General features: G+C 48.1%; 6 protein-coding genes across 6 annotated transcripts; 2 read left to right on the forward strand and 4 right to left on the reverse strand.

Annotated features, from left to right (window-relative positions):
- Positions 1 to 871: 871 nt before the first annotated feature.
- On the reverse strand, positions 872 to 3,674 carry N7511_008091 (FHA domain protein; the record flags this gene model as incomplete). The annotated part of the gene is made up of 4 exons (XM_057130468.1): positions 872 to 3,147; positions 3,198 to 3,330; positions 3,394 to 3,596; positions 3,659 to 3,674. 4 exons carry the CDS (start codon positions 3,672 to 3,674, stop codon positions 872 to 874), a joined length of 2,628 nt encoding a protein of 875 aa, XP_056982251.1.
- A 931-nt stretch (positions 3,675 to 4,605) lies between these two features.
- On the reverse strand, positions 4,606 to 6,681 carry tom70 (putative mitochondrial outer membrane translocase receptor (TOM70); the record flags this gene model as incomplete). Its single annotated transcript, XM_057130469.1, has 5 exons — positions 4,606 to 4,847; positions 4,899 to 5,372; positions 5,427 to 6,198; positions 6,252 to 6,331; positions 6,384 to 6,681. The coding sequence occupies 5 exons, from the start codon at positions 6,679 to 6,681 to the stop codon at positions 4,606 to 4,608; spliced, it is 1,866 nt and encodes a 621-aa protein (XP_056982252.1).
- Positions 6,682 to 6,986: 305 nt separating this feature from the next.
- On the forward strand, positions 6,987 to 7,760 carry N7511_008093 (aminotransferase class IV; the record flags this gene model as incomplete). Its single annotated transcript, XM_057130470.1, has 1 exon — positions 6,987 to 7,760. The coding sequence occupies one exon, from the start codon at positions 6,987 to 6,989 to the stop codon at positions 7,758 to 7,760; it is 774 nt and encodes a 257-aa protein (XP_056982253.1).
- Positions 7,761 to 7,897: 137 nt separating this feature from the next.
- Positions 7,898 to 9,257, reverse strand: N7511_008094 (tryptophan--tRNA ligase WRS1; the record flags this gene model as incomplete). The annotated part of the gene is made up of 2 exons (XM_057130471.1): positions 7,898 to 8,813; positions 8,869 to 9,257. 2 exons carry the CDS (start codon positions 9,255 to 9,257, stop codon positions 7,898 to 7,900), a joined length of 1,305 nt encoding a protein of 434 aa, XP_056982254.1.
- Positions 9,258 to 12,977: 3,720 nt separating this feature from the next.
- On the reverse strand, positions 12,978 to 14,943 carry N7511_008095 (phenol 2-monooxygenase; the record flags this gene model as incomplete). The annotated part of the gene is made up of 3 exons (XM_057130472.1): positions 12,978 to 13,895; positions 13,949 to 14,233; positions 14,299 to 14,943. The coding sequence occupies 3 exons, from the start codon at positions 14,941 to 14,943 to the stop codon at positions 12,978 to 12,980; spliced, it is 1,848 nt and encodes a 615-aa protein (XP_056982255.1).
- A 517-nt stretch (positions 14,944 to 15,460) lies between these two features.
- On the forward strand, positions 15,461 to 16,768 carry N7511_008096 (4-hydroxyphenylpyruvate dioxygenase family protein; the record flags this gene model as incomplete). Its single annotated transcript, XM_057130473.1, has 3 exons — positions 15,461 to 16,095; positions 16,161 to 16,325; positions 16,384 to 16,768. The coding sequence occupies 3 exons, from the start codon at positions 15,461 to 15,463 to the stop codon at positions 16,766 to 16,768; spliced, it is 1,185 nt and encodes a 394-aa protein (XP_056982256.1).
- Between the last annotated feature and the right edge of the window lie 63 nt (positions 16,769 to 16,831).

The raw sequence follows: 16,831 nt of genomic DNA on the forward strand, positions 1-16,831 counted from the left end.
GTCAGCTGACATGAATTTGTTGGATGCCTGCAGCCCCAATTGCCATTGTCGATGCACGAGACTGGTCACTTTGGAGTTGGAAATGTTCCTAGAGGCTGATCAGAAATATCAGAGAGGTGCGTATGAGACGCGGTGGTAACTCGGCCGAAAGCAAGGTTGGCCATGGATTGAGAAAGCAAGGCAATAGAATATTTCACGTCAACACAAAATCCTTTCAGTCGGCAAAAGATCAGCTGTAGAAAAGACTATACCAGATGAAGCGAGTGCACATAAAGTCCGGCGTAATGATATCACCGGTTGATTTTGAAATGAGACTACCCAAAGTTGGTACCTGGCAGAGTGGCACGGTAAAACACGCGTGGAAATATAATCGATTACAAGAAGAAGACTTAAATAAAGCATTCGCGTTCTCACTCATTACAGCCTGCATAGCTATCACATTGAAAGAGAAAAGATAACGCGCGTTGATACCTGGCGGCAGTGCCAGTAATCACCGATCACCGCACCTGACTTGATTCATGCTCGTTGTGAGAAATTCAAGGCGAAAAAAAAAAAGTAGAGAGGGGGAGAGAGAATTGGTCAGCCTATCCGAAACGCCCAGTTGTCGAGGCTCCCGTGAGCGTGACACTGTAATCAGATCCCGCTGCTACTTGCGTGGAGTCCCTGGATAACAATAGCAAGATAGAAAAAGAAATAAAGCAAAAAGGACAGTACAACCATGCACCCAGCAAAACAGCAGCGCCTCCCAGGAGGGTAATCTTCGTGAAATCGTAGGAACCATACCGAGATTTGGGACCTCGGTATTAAATCATAAAACCGGAAAAGCATTAGGGGAAATTGCAAACAATAAGTAAAAGCAACGTTGTAGTGTTTAGTGGAAGTAGTCAGGAGGGAGAGCAGCCAACATGGCAATAGTACCCAGGCCACCCAGAAGAGCACCGACGACAGCAGTAGCAGCATGGCTAGCCAGACTCCTGGAAGGAGCTGAGTGTGTGGATTTGACCCGCTTTGCCGGCGGCTCATTCTCCGAAAGAGCGGAGGCAATAGCATCTTGGACTTCGGCAGAGGCAATGGTGTTGAGATCAGTGCCCTGGCTGTATGACGCCAAGAGATTAGGGCACTGTGCATCTTGAGAGAAGCACTCCATATCATTGGGGGTAGATTCCATCTGTGTAGCATTCCGCTTCAAGTTCTTCTGGGGAGAGCAGAATGGTCCATCGTCGTAGGACATCGCTTCCTTCGAAGCTGGGTGCCACGGGGCCAACAGAGGGTAAGGAGAGTAGTTTATGGAGGGACCACATGTGGGGCGCTCCATAAACGGATCCAATTGCACCTGGGAGAGTGTGCCCTGGCAGGAGGTTGGAAGCTCATCAGAGACAGCACAAATAGGGAAGCGAGCGGCAGGGTCAATCATTGCAGGTGAAGCCGATGTGATCAGTGTTCCCGTTTCTGGCTGATCCTCATCCATGCATGATAGGTCCGGCATGTCCGAAGAAGCAGGCGGGTAGCCCAATGGTTGGTCGGTAGCTTCGGTATCATTGACAGTTGTTGCCGCTGGTCGCACTGAGCATGCAGACGTAGGAGTTGGTAGTGACGCTCCGGGATGGTTGTTTCCTTGGTAGAAGCTGGGCATGAAAGATGCGACGTCAATGAACCTCGTCAGTCGGTTGATATAGGCCTCCTCGGGGCAAGTGTCGCTCTGAACTTCATCCTCGGAATCGGATTCACTTTCCCCTTCATCCCATTCATTTGCGGCGGAGAGTTGGTTCTCATCATCATATTCGCTTGCGGAGCCTTGGTCCTCAGATCCATCGTCTTCGCTTGAGCTCTCGTCGTTTGAATCACCGGAGTCGTACTCTGAGTCATCCTCATCGTCTTCATCGTACAGTTCCTGAGCGAAAAATGTCGCCAAAGGCGAAGAAAATTCGTTTATGTCACCCTCTTGCGAGGCCTTGGAGTCACTCGACGCATCGAAGCCATCGGAAGGGTCAGAGACAGACTCGTCCCCGTCCCTGGTCCCGATATTCAAGTCTCCTTCGTCCCCCACCTCATCCGAGTCCAATGATTCATCATCAGAGGGCAGGTCCTCACAGAAGTTTGAGTCCCAGTAAGGGGCCTTTTCGTAATATTGGCCACCGATCATTTGAGGTTCCCATTCTCTCACAATCCAGTATTTGTGACAATCGTCAACATCGCCCTCGGTGCGGAGTTCGGCTTTGGTTGCTTCGCTCAGAAGCTCCCATGGCTTTTCAACAATCCACCACCAATCACTCATCCGGAGATCATTTTCTTCATCTCCGTCGAGGATCCAGAATCTGCGCTTGTCAACAAACCAATATCTGAGAGCGGGACCAGGCACGCGGTGATAGGTCGTGTCAGATTCCTCGTCTGCGTTGAATTCCCAAGGCATCTCAGTTCCATTCCATGGCTGGAAGTCGGAGGAATCGTCAACCATGTAGGATGATTTGGCAATGGAACAGCGGCGGGCGGAGTGGATGATTTTGTTGACATGATCCACGTCGGGAATCTTATCAGATACACCCCAGGCCATATCAGCGAGCCGCATAAACAATGGTTTCATCATGGACCAATCGCTGAATTCGCTTTCAACGAGCTTTTGGTAACAGGATGGAGGGAAAGTCTCCATTTTAGTATTATGGAACCCGATGGCTTCTTCATCCTGTTCAGCAATCTCTTGATGCAACTTCACGGGTTCTTCCGTGCGTTCCATGCTGTAGGCAATGGTAGCAGCCTGTTCACGCGTGATGTTTTCAACGGTGTCAGATATGTCGGCTGGCGAGATGGATTTCGTCGATTGATCAGCCTGGCTTGGAGAAGCCTCGGGTATATCGAATTTCACTGGCTCTGTCACCTCTTTTGGACGCTCACTCACTGAGGAGACGGGAGATACTTGCTCGTTCTGGGGGTTGACAGAATCCCAAATCTGAGCAATAGAATTCTTCGAGTCGTCACTATCAATCATGGCATCCTCAGGCTCGTCGACATCGCTGTAGTCTTCGGGAACGGAGAAAGTGTTGGTTGAAGCGGTGACTTGTGGTTTGATTGTTATGGCGTCGGAATTCTCAACCATGACCGGCGGGGGTGACCAGTTGATACAGCAGCGAACTTCAAGAGCCTCAAAAACTTCTATGAAATGTCAGTCTGTAGTAACGTTAAGCTTGAACATGGCCACCTACCTTGACCGCGGTCAACATCAACTCCAAATCTGAGAATATCTCCATTCAGCAGCGGAGTCTCCACATGAGCCACAAGCTTATCGTCATTGAGGAATGTTCCGTGAGTCGAGCCGCAGTCGACAATGTAGACGTTCTGTACAGTGCTTCAGTAAGACTGCAGCGAGGGGTATATCAAAAGGCCAAGGTTCAAGCTTACCTTGACATCGACCGAGATACTCAACAGAGCATGGTCGCGGGACATCACTCGGGAGTCAAACCATCCGTTATCGTCGGCGGGGGCACGCTTTCTGGCTTCACGTTTCGAAGCACGTCCGATAAGAACCGGCTCGTCATCGTCGAATAGGTTGAGGGTACGACAGGGATGGGAGTCATCCCAGAACGGGGTAAACGTCACGGAGACTGTAGATAAAGCAAGTCGTCAACCAGGCGGGAACTAGATTTAGCGGGGCTCGTATACATACCCTGTGGGTCTGGCATGACGGAGTACCAAGCGGCAGATCACTAGTTGCGGGGCGTCCGGATTTGGGGTGAAATGAAGTCGAAGGAGGCGATACTGTGTACTGCTGAAGGTGGAACTGGGATAAGGTAGTTGGGTCAGGTAGATGTCCAAGAAGAAAGGTGCCTGATGTCAGGTGGGGAGATGTCGAGATAAGCTTACCTGAGATCCGGGTTACACGTGCCTCCAAAAGTATCAAAGGCGAAGAGGTTCAGTTTCTGAGAACAAAGAACAACGATCAAGGATTAAAAATCAAAGAGGTGAAGATGATGTAGTTGTTGAGTGAAGGAGGTGAGGGGTAGTTCTGGAGGTGATGTAGGTGCCCTGCTGACCAAGGGTTCACATTCGGCCACCTCGGAGCTGCAGTTCCCAGACTTATCAAGCTAGCGGTGATGAGGCTATTTAGATGCTCAAACCCCTGTCACTTGCACATGAGATTCAAAAAATGGGCAAAAATGAGGCTCATTCCAAACCTAAGCTTCATGTAGAAACTGTATAATTCAGTGGCATTCTATAGCTTACCCAAAGTTCCTCGTATAAGTTTCGTAGACTTCATAGGGCTGAAACGTTGTCCTAGATAGACATCAAATGAAGTTATACTGAATAGTCTCTCATTCTCCTCTATGGTACACAAATTACTACATGTTCACCCAATGCACTGGCTCCGAAGCTTCAGTTTTCCAGCCGATCCCCCGATCCGCATATACCCAGTGCCAAAACAGAAAGAGAAAAAGAAAAACCAAACGGCCGGGGAATATATCAACCGATAGTAAATACACGCATGTAAAAGGTGGCCGGGAATCTGAAAAGACCGGGGAGGAATCGAAGGCACATATGGCCCGAAGGTCAGGTTCAGGTGAAGAATCAAAAGAAACGAACAGGGAGGGGAGGTTTGACGTAAAGTCAGCGCTTTTACATGCCGGGACCGCCCATGGCGCCCATGGTGTTCAGACGGGCTGCCAGCTGGGGGTACTTCTCCTGGACCTCCAGCTGGGTGCGAGTAGCCTCGGCGTAGGAGATGGCGTTGATGATCTCGGCCTCGGTGCGAGCCAGCTCAGCGGCGCGCTCAAAGTACTTCAGAGCCTGGGAGACCTTGCCCTGCTGGAGAAGCAGCTGGGCCATGGTTCCGACGGCGATGTCACATTCGGGATCGACTGTTAAGACGTTAGCATACGGACTTAGAGTAGATTAACTGAGAGACTCACTAATCAGAGCCTTCTGGCAGAGGTTCTCAGCCTCTTGGAAGTCCTGCTTCCACTGGAACAGGGCAAGAGCCTTGTTAATCAGGGGCAAGACGTTGATACCCATGGGCTTGCTCTGCTTCTCCATCTCGACAGCCTTGTCGAACTTTTCGATGGCCTCGGAGTAGTTCTGCTGGTCGAGCAGAAGCTCACCATAGTAGTTGTACACATCGGGTACCTCCTCGAAGTTCTTGACTGTGCGGCGGAAAGTGGCCATCGCTGAGGCAACGGAGCCCATCTTATATTGTGTCACACCGAGTTGGATATGAGAGTAGATAAAGGAGCGGTCGAGGTCAATCGACTTCTGGTAGTCCTTGGCGGCCTCGGCAAGCTCAGTGAGGATGAAGTGCAGCTGGGCACGGTGGTAGTAGATATCGGGGTCGTCCTTGTTGTGGGTGATGGCAAGCTCGAAGTCATCGGCGGCGGCATCCTTGTTTCCTATGAGGTATCAGTATGGCTATGTAAATTACCAAGGTACCTTTTGACACTTACCAAGCTCGAGATGCAAGCTGGCGCGCTTGATGTAGCTCTGAACCAGAGAGGGTGACAGCTCAACACTCTTGTTCAGGTCAACAAGAGCACCGGGGGCGTTGCCGCCGAGGTAGGTGAAAGTGGCTCTCATGTTGAGGGCCAAGCCTTCAAAGTCACCAAGTTCGCCGAGCTCGAGGGCCTTTTCGAAGGCAGCAGCGGCCTCTTCGTAGCCATCAGCGGTCTTCTTGGCCATGGCGACGAGACCCTTGCGCAGCTGACCCTTACCAGACTCCTCGCTCAACTCAACAGACTCCTCAAGACCCTCGGGCAGGACCTGGGGACGGAAACTCTGGAGGTAGTTGGAAACGAAGGTAGCGCTGGGTAGCTTCTTGGTGCGGGCCTCGAGGATAGCCTGGCTCTTCTTCTCGGCGACCTTCTTCAACAGGCGCTCGAGGGAGTTGCGGCTGACATCGTTGGAGAAGGCATCGATGATGCAGCTGGCAGTGAAGTCAAGAAGAGCCTCGCTGAACTTTCCGAGGTGCTCGTAGGCAATGGCTCTCCGGTTAAGAGCCTTGACGTATTCGCTGTCCATGGCGAGAGCGGCACTGGTGTCCTCGACGACCTTGTCCCAGTCAGATTGGACGTTGTAGCAGGCGGCACGGTTGGAGTAGAAGACGGGGTCGGGCTTGCAGAGAATGGCCTTGCTGTAAAGGTCAATGGCGTTGGGATAGTCCTTAGCTCCGTAAGCCTTGTTACCGGCGGCCTTCAGCTTGCCGGCGTAGGCGTTGCGGGTCTTGATTGTGTGTTAGTGACATGCCATCAATCGAAGCGATTCACAAAACTCACCTCTTCGGACAACTGGCCAACGGTAGCCTCATCAACCTCGGGGAGCTCCTCGGCGGACTCCTCGGTCTTCTTGGCAGACTCTGGAAATGCGTCAGTCATGCGACCACCGTATTTGAAGCGAAATACACCTACCATCAGAGACAGTCTTGGCCTTCTTCTCCTCTTCGGCCTTCTTCTTCTCTTTCCGACGCTGGTTCTTGCTCTTCTTGGGGACGGAGGGAGTGGACTTGCTGGAGTCGTTCAGGTAGTAGACGACACCCGCGCCGGTCACGACAACGGCAACACCGGCAATGGTATAGACAACGGCCTTGTTCTCGGAGACCCAGTTGGTGATGCGATCCCAGACCGATGCTGATGAAGACTCGGTGAGCTTCGATGTATCAAGCACCACATTCTGGGCGGGTGTGGGTAATGGTGACTCGCTCGACATGATGTGTAATGGAACCGGGCAAAGCGACCGACGCTGCTAGTTCTTTCTGAAGACAGATATCAGTATTGAATAATTGACGCGCGAGTCGAGATGAAAGGGAGGGACTAACCGGATCTGAAGGAGGATAGAGACAGGAGTGATGAAGCTTGACGAAAAGTCGAGAGTTCCATCAACCCGCACCGGCCAATCACGCATCCGATTTCTCCACAACCGGAGCGAACGGGCTGGCGTCATTGCTCCGGGCACTTTTTTTTTAAACTTGACAACTATGATCGTGTTGATTTCTAAGAAATCAAGTTGTCATCATGACCAGCGCTTCTTCAAGCAAGAAACCTCCTTTCGAGATCTTCTCTTCTGTACGCTTTGATACAGATCTGCCAGACGTGGCCTGTCGCTTTGCACAATGCTATCCCACACCCCATCACTCGCCCTATTACCTCCTCGCCTACCACCAGGACCGTTTGATAGCAGCAGCGCGTCATTTTCAGATGGAAAAGGCACTAGCATGGTTGCAACAGGATCTCAAAAGTTTTGAGCTATTTCTCGACGCGTCAATCCCAAACCGAAGCAAACCGTGGAGACTTCGAATCGTAGTAAACAACAATGGAAACTGCACAGTGGATGTGAACCCAACAGCAGCAATCGACCTCATGGGTTTGCTCATTCCCACTTTACACACAGCCCCAACAGTGCCTGTGTGGAAGGTTTACGTTGATACAGAATGCATCGTTCCTTCGGGCTTTACAACTCACAAAACCACCGCACGAGATGACTACACAGCTGCCCGACTCAGGGCCGGGATCAAATCACCAGCAGAAACATCCGAAGTTCTGCTTGTGAACCCCAACAACGAGATCATGGAGGGCAGCATCACTACGGTGTATTTCCAACGGGATCACATGTGGATCACACCTCCATTAAGCAGCGGCGGTAATGCAGGCACAACGCGGAGATATGCCATGTCTCGAGGGTTCTGTGTGGAACAAATTATCAGACGTAACGAGCTTGTGGATGGGGAGCTGTGTTGGTTGAGCAACGGGGTAAGGGGTTTTATGCAAGGCCAAGTGGTGTTGACATAGCTGGACAACAGGTCCTTGCCGCAGATTATGAGTGCATGACTACTATCGATATTGAAAGGTATCGGTAAATTTATGAAAGGCTATGAAATCACATTTATCTTTTCGCAACCGAATGCTCCGCTCAATGCCACCCAGATTTATTTCTTGGCCTTCTCAACCACGATCGGGCTGGGGTTACCCTTCCACTCCAAAGGACGAGGACGCATGTACTCAGCCATGATCTCATCCGTGACCTGGGCGCGACGATCCTGGAACCCTTGGACGTACTGCTGAATCTCGGCGATACACTTTTGCTTGATCTCGCCTGTCATCATCTCGCCACTCTCGTAGTCGCTCCGGATCTTCTCCAGCGCCTGATCGTCTTCCAGGAAGAAGGTCAAGTACTGGAAGGGAACGTCGACCTTGCTGTTTCCACCCAGCTCGCGCTGCTTCTCAGCAGTATCTTGGCCACCGGAGAAAGCGTGCTTGTTGATCTTGTTCTTGATCTTGTTTGGGGTGTCGTTCATGAAGATAGCAGAGCTGTCAATACTGGCAGACATCTTTGATCCAGGACCCTGGAGGGCGGGAAGGAAGATCGAGTGGATCAGAGAGGGCTTCTTGTACTTCATCTTCTCGGCGTGTTCACGGCATTGGCGGAAATAAGGGTCCTGATCAATGGCGCAGGGAATCAAGCAGGGAATGGAAGCGACCTTCTTGGTCTCGGTGCCGAAGATATGAGGGAAACTGGTAGCAAACGCTGAGGCAGACTGAGTGGCACAAAAGTGGAACTCGCCAATGTTGTTGCTGTCGTTGAAGCCGAAGGTGCCCTTAACCTGGTTGATGGTGATTCTCTTGGCCATCCTGCACATGTTCTCGTAGAAAGCGCCGCCAATGAACTCGAAGTCGCTGAAAATGAAAGTCTTCTTCATGTCGAAACCAACAGCAATGATGTCCTTCGCGTTCGCCTTTGTGTATCGCTTGGAGTCTTCAATATCGATCTTCTGGGAGTGCATGTACTTTTCGTCGTCGGTCATCATGATCACGAGGGGGCAGTCAAATACATCCTGGAGCCACCTATTTGAATTCATTAGCTTCTCCCTATTTCCTTCAACTGGTGAGGCGCTCATACTTGGTGAATTCGAATGGCACTGTGTGTCCCACGTGCATGCTGTCACTGCTAGGTCCACGGCCAGTGTAGAGGAAGAATGGCTCGCCCTTCTCATGGCGATCGAGGATCTTGGTCAAGTCACGGTGACTGAACACAATACCGCGGCGCATGAAACGGTGTGGCCGGTGTCCGGTAACCTTCTCAAAACGCTCCAATAGCGCAGCGTTAATGGGTGTGGCGCCAAACTCGCGGGTGAGCTTCTCATAGTCGACAGGCAGGAGTTTTCCAGACTCATCGACACCACCGGAGACATCAAAGGGCGTCACGATTTGACCGACGGCCTTGGTCTCCGGGGCCTTTTCGGCAAGGCTCAAATCATTGATGGCTGGAGGGGCTGCTTCGGTCGCCATGTTGTGCGGTTTATGGTGAAGTCTAACAATAATTCGATTAGTATATCTGAATTTCCAGGCAATTGCAAGAGACAACAGCCAGTACTCACTCTATGTGGTTGGAGAAATGAATTTCTTTCTGTTGCCCCTCTCCAATATCGGGATGAGTCAGAATTTCCGCTATCAATGGGGGCTGTGATTGGTGGGATGTGTGTAGTATATTAACCCCGCGAAGCATTGTATTCAATCTATCCTCACTTGTTGATTTCACAGAATTCTTTATTGAGATGAGCGTCTAGATGTGCCAATATTTAATTTTATGGTTCAACGTGAAAATTTCTAATGCTTAGACGCTTATACTTGACCCGAGGTATGTAATTTGTATATTAAAAAAACTTGCAAAGCCGAATACTTTCCAACTGGCAGTGATTATTTCCACCCCCAAATCGTTTTCAACTTGGCTTCGGTACTGGTAGGCGGCCAGTAATTGATATCTCGAATAGTATGAACCACAACATCCATCAAAGCTTTCTGCTCTGTTAGATCAGAAAATCGGTCCCCACATATAGTAATTGCAATACAAGCAGCAAGGAATGCAGTCGGGGATTGACGATTTGACAATGCTATACCACAAATTTCCAAAACAATTGACCTGAGCCGAGAATCCAAAGAGGCCACAGCACTTCGCTGTCCTGGGCCCACTCGGACAATAGTTGGATCGTAAGCCGTCAGCAAAATATTGATGAGACCAATATTCTGCTCGGCGACTATATGACAGTCGTCCAAGTACCACCTGCGTGGAAATATCTCGCATTTCTCCTTATTGGGCTCTGCAGAGAATATTGGGAGGAAAGATACAGGTCTGTTATCAAGCCACTGGTTGTAAAGACGTACCAGTTCTTCAAAACGTACGGAACTTTGCTGGGCTTGTTCATCGTAGCAATATTGAACAATGTGGGCGCATATTATAAGCAGCCTGTTTACCAGAACATGATCCGGTGCAATGTCCCCGGAAAGATAGCTTTCACAGATTCCAAGTGGTAAACGAAAGGGTCGCTGTTGGGAAAAGGCCATATGAAATTCTTGACGAAACCCAACCCAGAATGCAGCAGAGCGAACTCCTGTTGATGAGAGTGCTAAGGGAGCTTGGGCTTCGATGAAGACTTGGAGTCCTCGGACGGCTGTGTCGGTGGAAAAGTCAAAGGCAAATGGGTCTAGGATAGCAGGTTAAGCTTTCATAACACAAAGTCAAAGTATGAAGTATATCACGTACTGTCAAGCTCTTCATAAAACCGAAGGATCACAACTGCTGCCAACAAATTCTCATCCATAATTGCGTCGGATTCACCAGCGAGTAGTCGTAGATGAGCAATGCATCGACTGTGATAATCCAATACTGCCTCTTCACTTATGATCAAGTCCTGTTCCAGACTCAATTTGACTATCATTTCTTTTTGTCGGGTTATCGATAGAGTGGTGAAATGCCTTGCCGATGCAGATAATATAGCATTCAAAAGAGGTGCACATGTTCGTGTTCGCTGAGGAATGATCAAACCAAAATGTCGTTCGGGGTCACATAGATCGAACTACAGACTCATTAGTTCTAGTGTAATGAGAGCATTCGTGTGGTCAATATTACCCATTTGGCGAGCTCTTCGACAAAGTACCTCAGTAGGAACGCCTCACCTAGGCTTACTTGTGGAGTGATTATACTTTGAGAGTCCCGCTGTAAGTTTGGTAAGTGCTATTGGACGTTGAGTTAGTGCTTTTCAGAACTCAGATGTGACGAGATGGACAGTGGACTAATGTAACGTACAATAGGACTCAATCTGCTTGATAAGCTCGGTTGATTAACAACATATTGGGATGGTTTATCGTGATCATTCTCCATGCTTGATGATAATATATTGGAGTTCACCGCCGTGGAGCCCTCTCCGGTAGTAGGTTGAGATAGATTCTCTGTTTGGGTTCCTGTGAATTTGGGAGTCTCGTCGATGTATTGGAAAACGGTAGCTCCTAATGAAAGTTAGGTCTAAAGGGGCTGTTGCGTCATTGTATAGATTGACCTTTGTCTCGTGACGCTGCGACGGTTGAGTGGTTATAGAATTGGCGCTTCGCTTTTTGGCGGATACAATCTCGTCCGGACTTCTGACATCTCGAACATTTCGGAGTGTTATCGTCACCTATACGTTTGTGAGAATGGCTTTAACGTGATTTGTCCAAGTCGAAGTGTGAGAGTTTACATTTCAAGTGATTGCCTATCAAATAAAACAGTCAGACATGAACAACCATAATATGTATTGTTTGGTAGCGTACTCCGGCAAGCATCACTGGGTAAACCTAATCAACAAACTAGTACTTATGTTTAAAGTCAGGATTGAAAGAAACCTACCAGGGTCTTGACCTCGATGCCATCCCACATCTATAACATGGAATCTCGTTGAAAGTTGACAAGTGCAAACGCGGCGGATAAGTGGGGATGGAATTGGAATGTAGTCAGCTGACCTCACTAGGAAGACAGCGATAACTTTTTACATACATAGGCTCAATTATAAATTAACATGTATGGTAGCTGAATATATACCTGTTATATGTTGGTTGATATGCGATGTATTTCGGAAGTCAGCATTGAATGCGTCGGTCGTTGATGTGGGATGTTAATGAAGACTTGAACGGTTAGAAATATCAAGTTAAGGAGTGGATGGTGAGCAAAAATCAATTGGCTTTTTGAAAGCATAAATTCATCAACATGAAAAATATCAAGATGCAAAAAAGAAATGACAAGAGTGGGATTCGAACCCACGCCTACAAACGTAGATCAGGAAACTGCCGAAACAGTGGGAGTTAAGGTGGACCTTAACCTGACGCCTTAGACCAACTCGGCCATCTTGCCTGTTCGATGAAAAACGTAACCCTCTTTGACTACATATTGTCACAATAATCTTCATCTGAAAAATATCCATGTCTGCCTAGAAACTATCTTCACGAGTCATTTCAACAAGTCTCTATGTTGCTCCATTATTTATGCCCAAAAAATAGGATTGATTCTTTTATATAATTGTCTCGCTGGAATTCGTTTAGATTGTGTAATCCACCCTCAGTTCTTGGCTTTGAGATGGATATCTTTCAATGGATCTTTTCCCTAACTGATGGCCGGTAAAATTTTCAAGGTTCCCAGACATTGACTGGGATGAAATTTGAGCTGAGCGCCGAGCTACGGACCAAGTACGCTAAATTAGGGCATTTTTACAGTTTCGAAAGATCTTGGCACACCCAACAGCATTAGCGCACTGGTAATATATTCTTTGGATTAGGTTTATCTCCAATGCCGAGAATATCAAGGGGTATTAAAAAAAAATCCACAATGGCCCCCAAAGTTGAAATGACGACGGGGAAGGGGGAAAATGGTCCAAACGGACGAGACCTTTCGGCCTGAGGAACAAGGTGCCATTGTTAAGTTAAGTTAGTTACATCGGATGAGACATCCAGAGTAGCCTCTTTTCTATCTTTCCTTTCTCCAGACTATTGCTAAGCTTTTCACAAAGACCCATCGGATTTTATAGGACGTTTAGGAGTGTAGGTGTGATAGCGCAGTTATATTCGGTATTTAAACAGCTTTCAATTTAGTATACTCATACGCAAGGCAAAAAGGAACTTGCTAACTTGTCAGTCGATTCAAGTTAACGGAATTTCGACCAACCATCCGTTAGCCAAGCCAAAATATAAGCCTCTAATTGTGAATTATTCGCCCGCCCCTTCTTGGAAGTACTCTGCAAGTCCTCGACTGATTGCGGACCCTTCCATCAATGACAAAGTACAACCAACGTAGCCATCTGGGCGCACAACCACCAATCCTCCAAGCTGCGGGTCAACCCCCATCTTAGCATGCACAGAGCCTTTCAACGCAGAGTATTTTCCATACAGTTCATCGTCCGCGTAGACATGATATCTGCACTGAGAAAAAAACTCTGGAAGCGCCGTTGAAATGTCAATAGATTCTCTGAAGGCATTGAAAACAATACAGAAAGAGAAGAACGGAGAGTGAGGATTATGCCGGCCATCAAATGAAGCGTCAATGGCTGGATGTCGAAATCGCGAGAAAAACGGGGATTCTTCAAATCCCCGAGCGAAATCTAGCATCGCTTGTCGTGTTCGAGCTGGTTCTCCAGCAAAAATGTAGATACGATAGCTGCCATTGAAGGGGATATCTTGCTCAAGGTAAGTGACATGCGCATCAATGACGCGTGTCACTGTTGCATGAGGGAAAATAGATCCCGGTGCGAGTTTGATTCCTGGTGGACTGAACACGGACATAGTCGAATTTTCAGGATATCTGGGTCCCCAGTTCAAGATGTTGTTTGGATAGCGGACACCGTATCCACTAACAAGAGTCAGGGTAGATTTGTGTTTGTTGATAAAATCCATCCTTCGATTATTTAATTCGCTTTTTTCTTCTCCGTTCGAGCATGGAGACTGCTCACAAAAGAGATCTGCATACCCGGCATCAAAATTGATCAGCGCATTTGCGACTAATTTGCGCTCTCCCTCATAGGTTTGTAGTATGCGTCGGTCGAGAAAGGCACACTCCACAAGGTGTAGTTTCCACGCCAAGTTATGGGCATCTGCCATTCCATAATTCATCCCCTGGCCAGCTTTGGGCTAAATTTCTTAACTTGAGGCTGCGTCAATGAAGAGAAGGGCTGTGTGCTTACACTGTGGGTGTGGCATGCATCGCCACCAATGAAGATTTGCTCATTCATGGAGTATTTGCTGGCTACTGCTTGGCCAATATGGTAAGACGAATACCAGTCCACTCTTTCCCATTCCATCCAGTAAGGTCTAAAGATCTGCTGGGCTGCTTGCTTGATTTGAGTCACGGTAGATGACATACGCGGCTCTTCAAGAGGCGGGAAAATTTGAACGTAAATTCTCACTACATTTTGCCCATGAGGAATGATCATCGCTGAACCACTGGAAGAATGCACGGTACATTTCATCTAAAGCCGATTAGCGAACAATCTCAGTTTTGAGCCATTCGAAAGAGATGGAAATGATCAATTACCAGTATGTCTGGGAAATTTGTCTTGACGACACCATCGATCACACTCCACATTTGCTGAGGAGAGGGTCTTTCCTTCATTTCAATCCCAAGTTTCTCACGGACCATGCTTCTTGCTCCATCGGCACCAAAGATATACTTGGTTTTGATGCTGGAACGTTGTGTTCCATGGGCATCAACCAACCGCACCTCAATGGGATATTGTGTATCCTTGCTATCCCCAAAGCTGTCAATCGACCATGGTCGATCAACCTTCAGCCCCTTTTGCTTAAGATCATCTAGAAAGATGCTCTCAATGCGCCCCTGGTGCAGTATAGTGGAGAATGGATACCTTGTATCAATCGATTCTGGGAAGCTCCTCCATGTGCTCGTTCTCTCGATCGACTCCTGGCTTTGGCCCATTGGGTTCCAGAATGCGGTTTCATATATTCTACCAGGATTCTCAGACATAATATTTCGTTTCAATCCCAAGTTTTGCAATATATCCAGAGTCCGCGGCTGAATACCATCTGCGCGGCCGGTTTTTGTGGGCTCGGCTCGATCATCGATGTGTTTGATCTTATATTTACCCAGGCGCAACATGCACGCTGTAAACATCAGGCCTGTTGGACCTGCCCCAATGACGACAATATCATAATTTTCAGCCATTTTATCCCTGAATTCCATTTACGAGATGTATTGACCTCGAATAAATGGACCACAGAAAATTGATATTTGAAAATTTTGAGCTTGGTGGGATCACGGCCCGCTGGAATCTTCATTCTAAGAGCTTCCTTCAAGAAGAATCCAGCCACTGCACACCGCTTCTACCCTTGCTAGTGACCTCATGCTCCGAAAGGATGTGTTTCCGGTTATAGTGAGCTCCTTGCATCTCTTAGGTGGAGCGTGTAATGCATGTCATTCTTCAGTAATTGGGTTGCAAGATAAGAGATGGTGCCGAAACTATGACACAATGTTGTATATTAAACAGGTTTGTTACAAAATCTAGAAGGCCCGAAGGCAAGGGTTGATCGGTTTACATGTAAAGTTCATCATCTTCTTTCCACGCACTGTATGTCACAGCGGCGTTGAGGTATAATAAACATGCCATTGTGCAATCAGTTTTCTTACTTACTTTAGTGATTATCCTTGTGAGAGCAGACCATTGAATTTCATCGTCTTCGATATGACGCTCACTGACCTCGTTGCTCTCAACCCAAACTATACTGGGTTTGACTCAATCACTTGGTATGTGGGGAACGCTCTTCAAGCTTCATCATTTTTCGTTACCCGCTTCGGATTTCAAGTGATCGCCTATCGCGGGCCCGAAACTGGCTCACATTTGATATCCGCGTATGTACTATCGAATGGCAGCGCAGTAATGCTGTTCATGGCACCTATTCGTGGCCTTGGAGACACCAAAGATGCGAGGGCATCTAAGGAGGATGATCAACTTCTCAGGGAAATCCACACTCATTTGACAAAGCATGGGGATGGAGTCAAGGACATTGCTTTTGGGGTTAGCAACGTCCATCAAGTTTGGCAGTATGCTGTTGCAAACGGTGCTAAGTCCATTCAAAGCCCCCGGGTGCTAGTAGAACCTGACCTTGGTGAGGTCTGCTGCGCCATAATCGGCACTTACGGCGATACCACCCATTCTCTCATTGATCGCAGTCGGTACAAAGGGGTTTTTCAACCAGGATTTCGTCCAGTTACGCTATCAGATCCAGTGAATGATATACTACCGGCGGTGGAGTTTATTGATATCGATCACTGCGTAGGCAATCAGCCATGGGGTGGACTGGAGACGACCGTCAAATTGTATGTATACACCGCAACAGTTCCCCATGTAAAAATGAAACGGGAAAAAACTGACTTGATATCAGTTATGAACAAGCACTAGATTTCCGTCGGTATTGGACAGTCGACGATAGGGAGATGTGCTCGGAATACTCGGCGATGCGTTCTGTCGTTGTGGCATCGCCAAATGAAGTGATCAAGATGCCCCTGAACGAGCCGGCAGTGGGCAAGAAAAAGTCACAAATCGAAGAGTGAGTCTCATCTATCTCACAATCCTAGAACCATCCATTCATTTGTGAGATTTATCAGATTCGTCGACTATTACAATGGAGCTGGCTGTCAACATATCGCCTTTAGCACCAAAGATATCGTTGAAACGGTCAACCATCTTGCGAAACGAGGTGTACACTTTTTAAAAGTTCCAGAGTCATACTATGTTACCCTGCGCCAACGACTGCAAGGGAAACATGCCAAGGTAGCAGAGCAGCTCAACATTCTTCAAAAGTCGAACATCTTGGTAGACTTTGACGAAGGTGGCTACCTGTTGCAAATTTTTGCCAAGCATGTGTTGGACCGCCCGACTGTGTTCATTGAAATCATCCAGAGGGAAAACTTCGATGGTTTTGGGGCAGGGAATTTCAAGAGCCTGTTCACAGCCTTTGAGCAGGAACAGGCATCCAGGGGAAACCTATGAACGCATCATTGTATGCCCCCCAATTTGCTATCAACCTCGTATGTTCACTTAAAGCTTACTATA

This window comes from Penicillium nucicola (genome assembly GCF_028828085.1).
Source record: "Penicillium nucicola strain IBT 29836 chromosome Unknown utg000008l, whole genome shotgun sequence".
NCBI lineage: Eukaryota > Fungi > Ascomycota > Eurotiomycetes > Eurotiales > Aspergillaceae > Penicillium > Penicillium nucicola.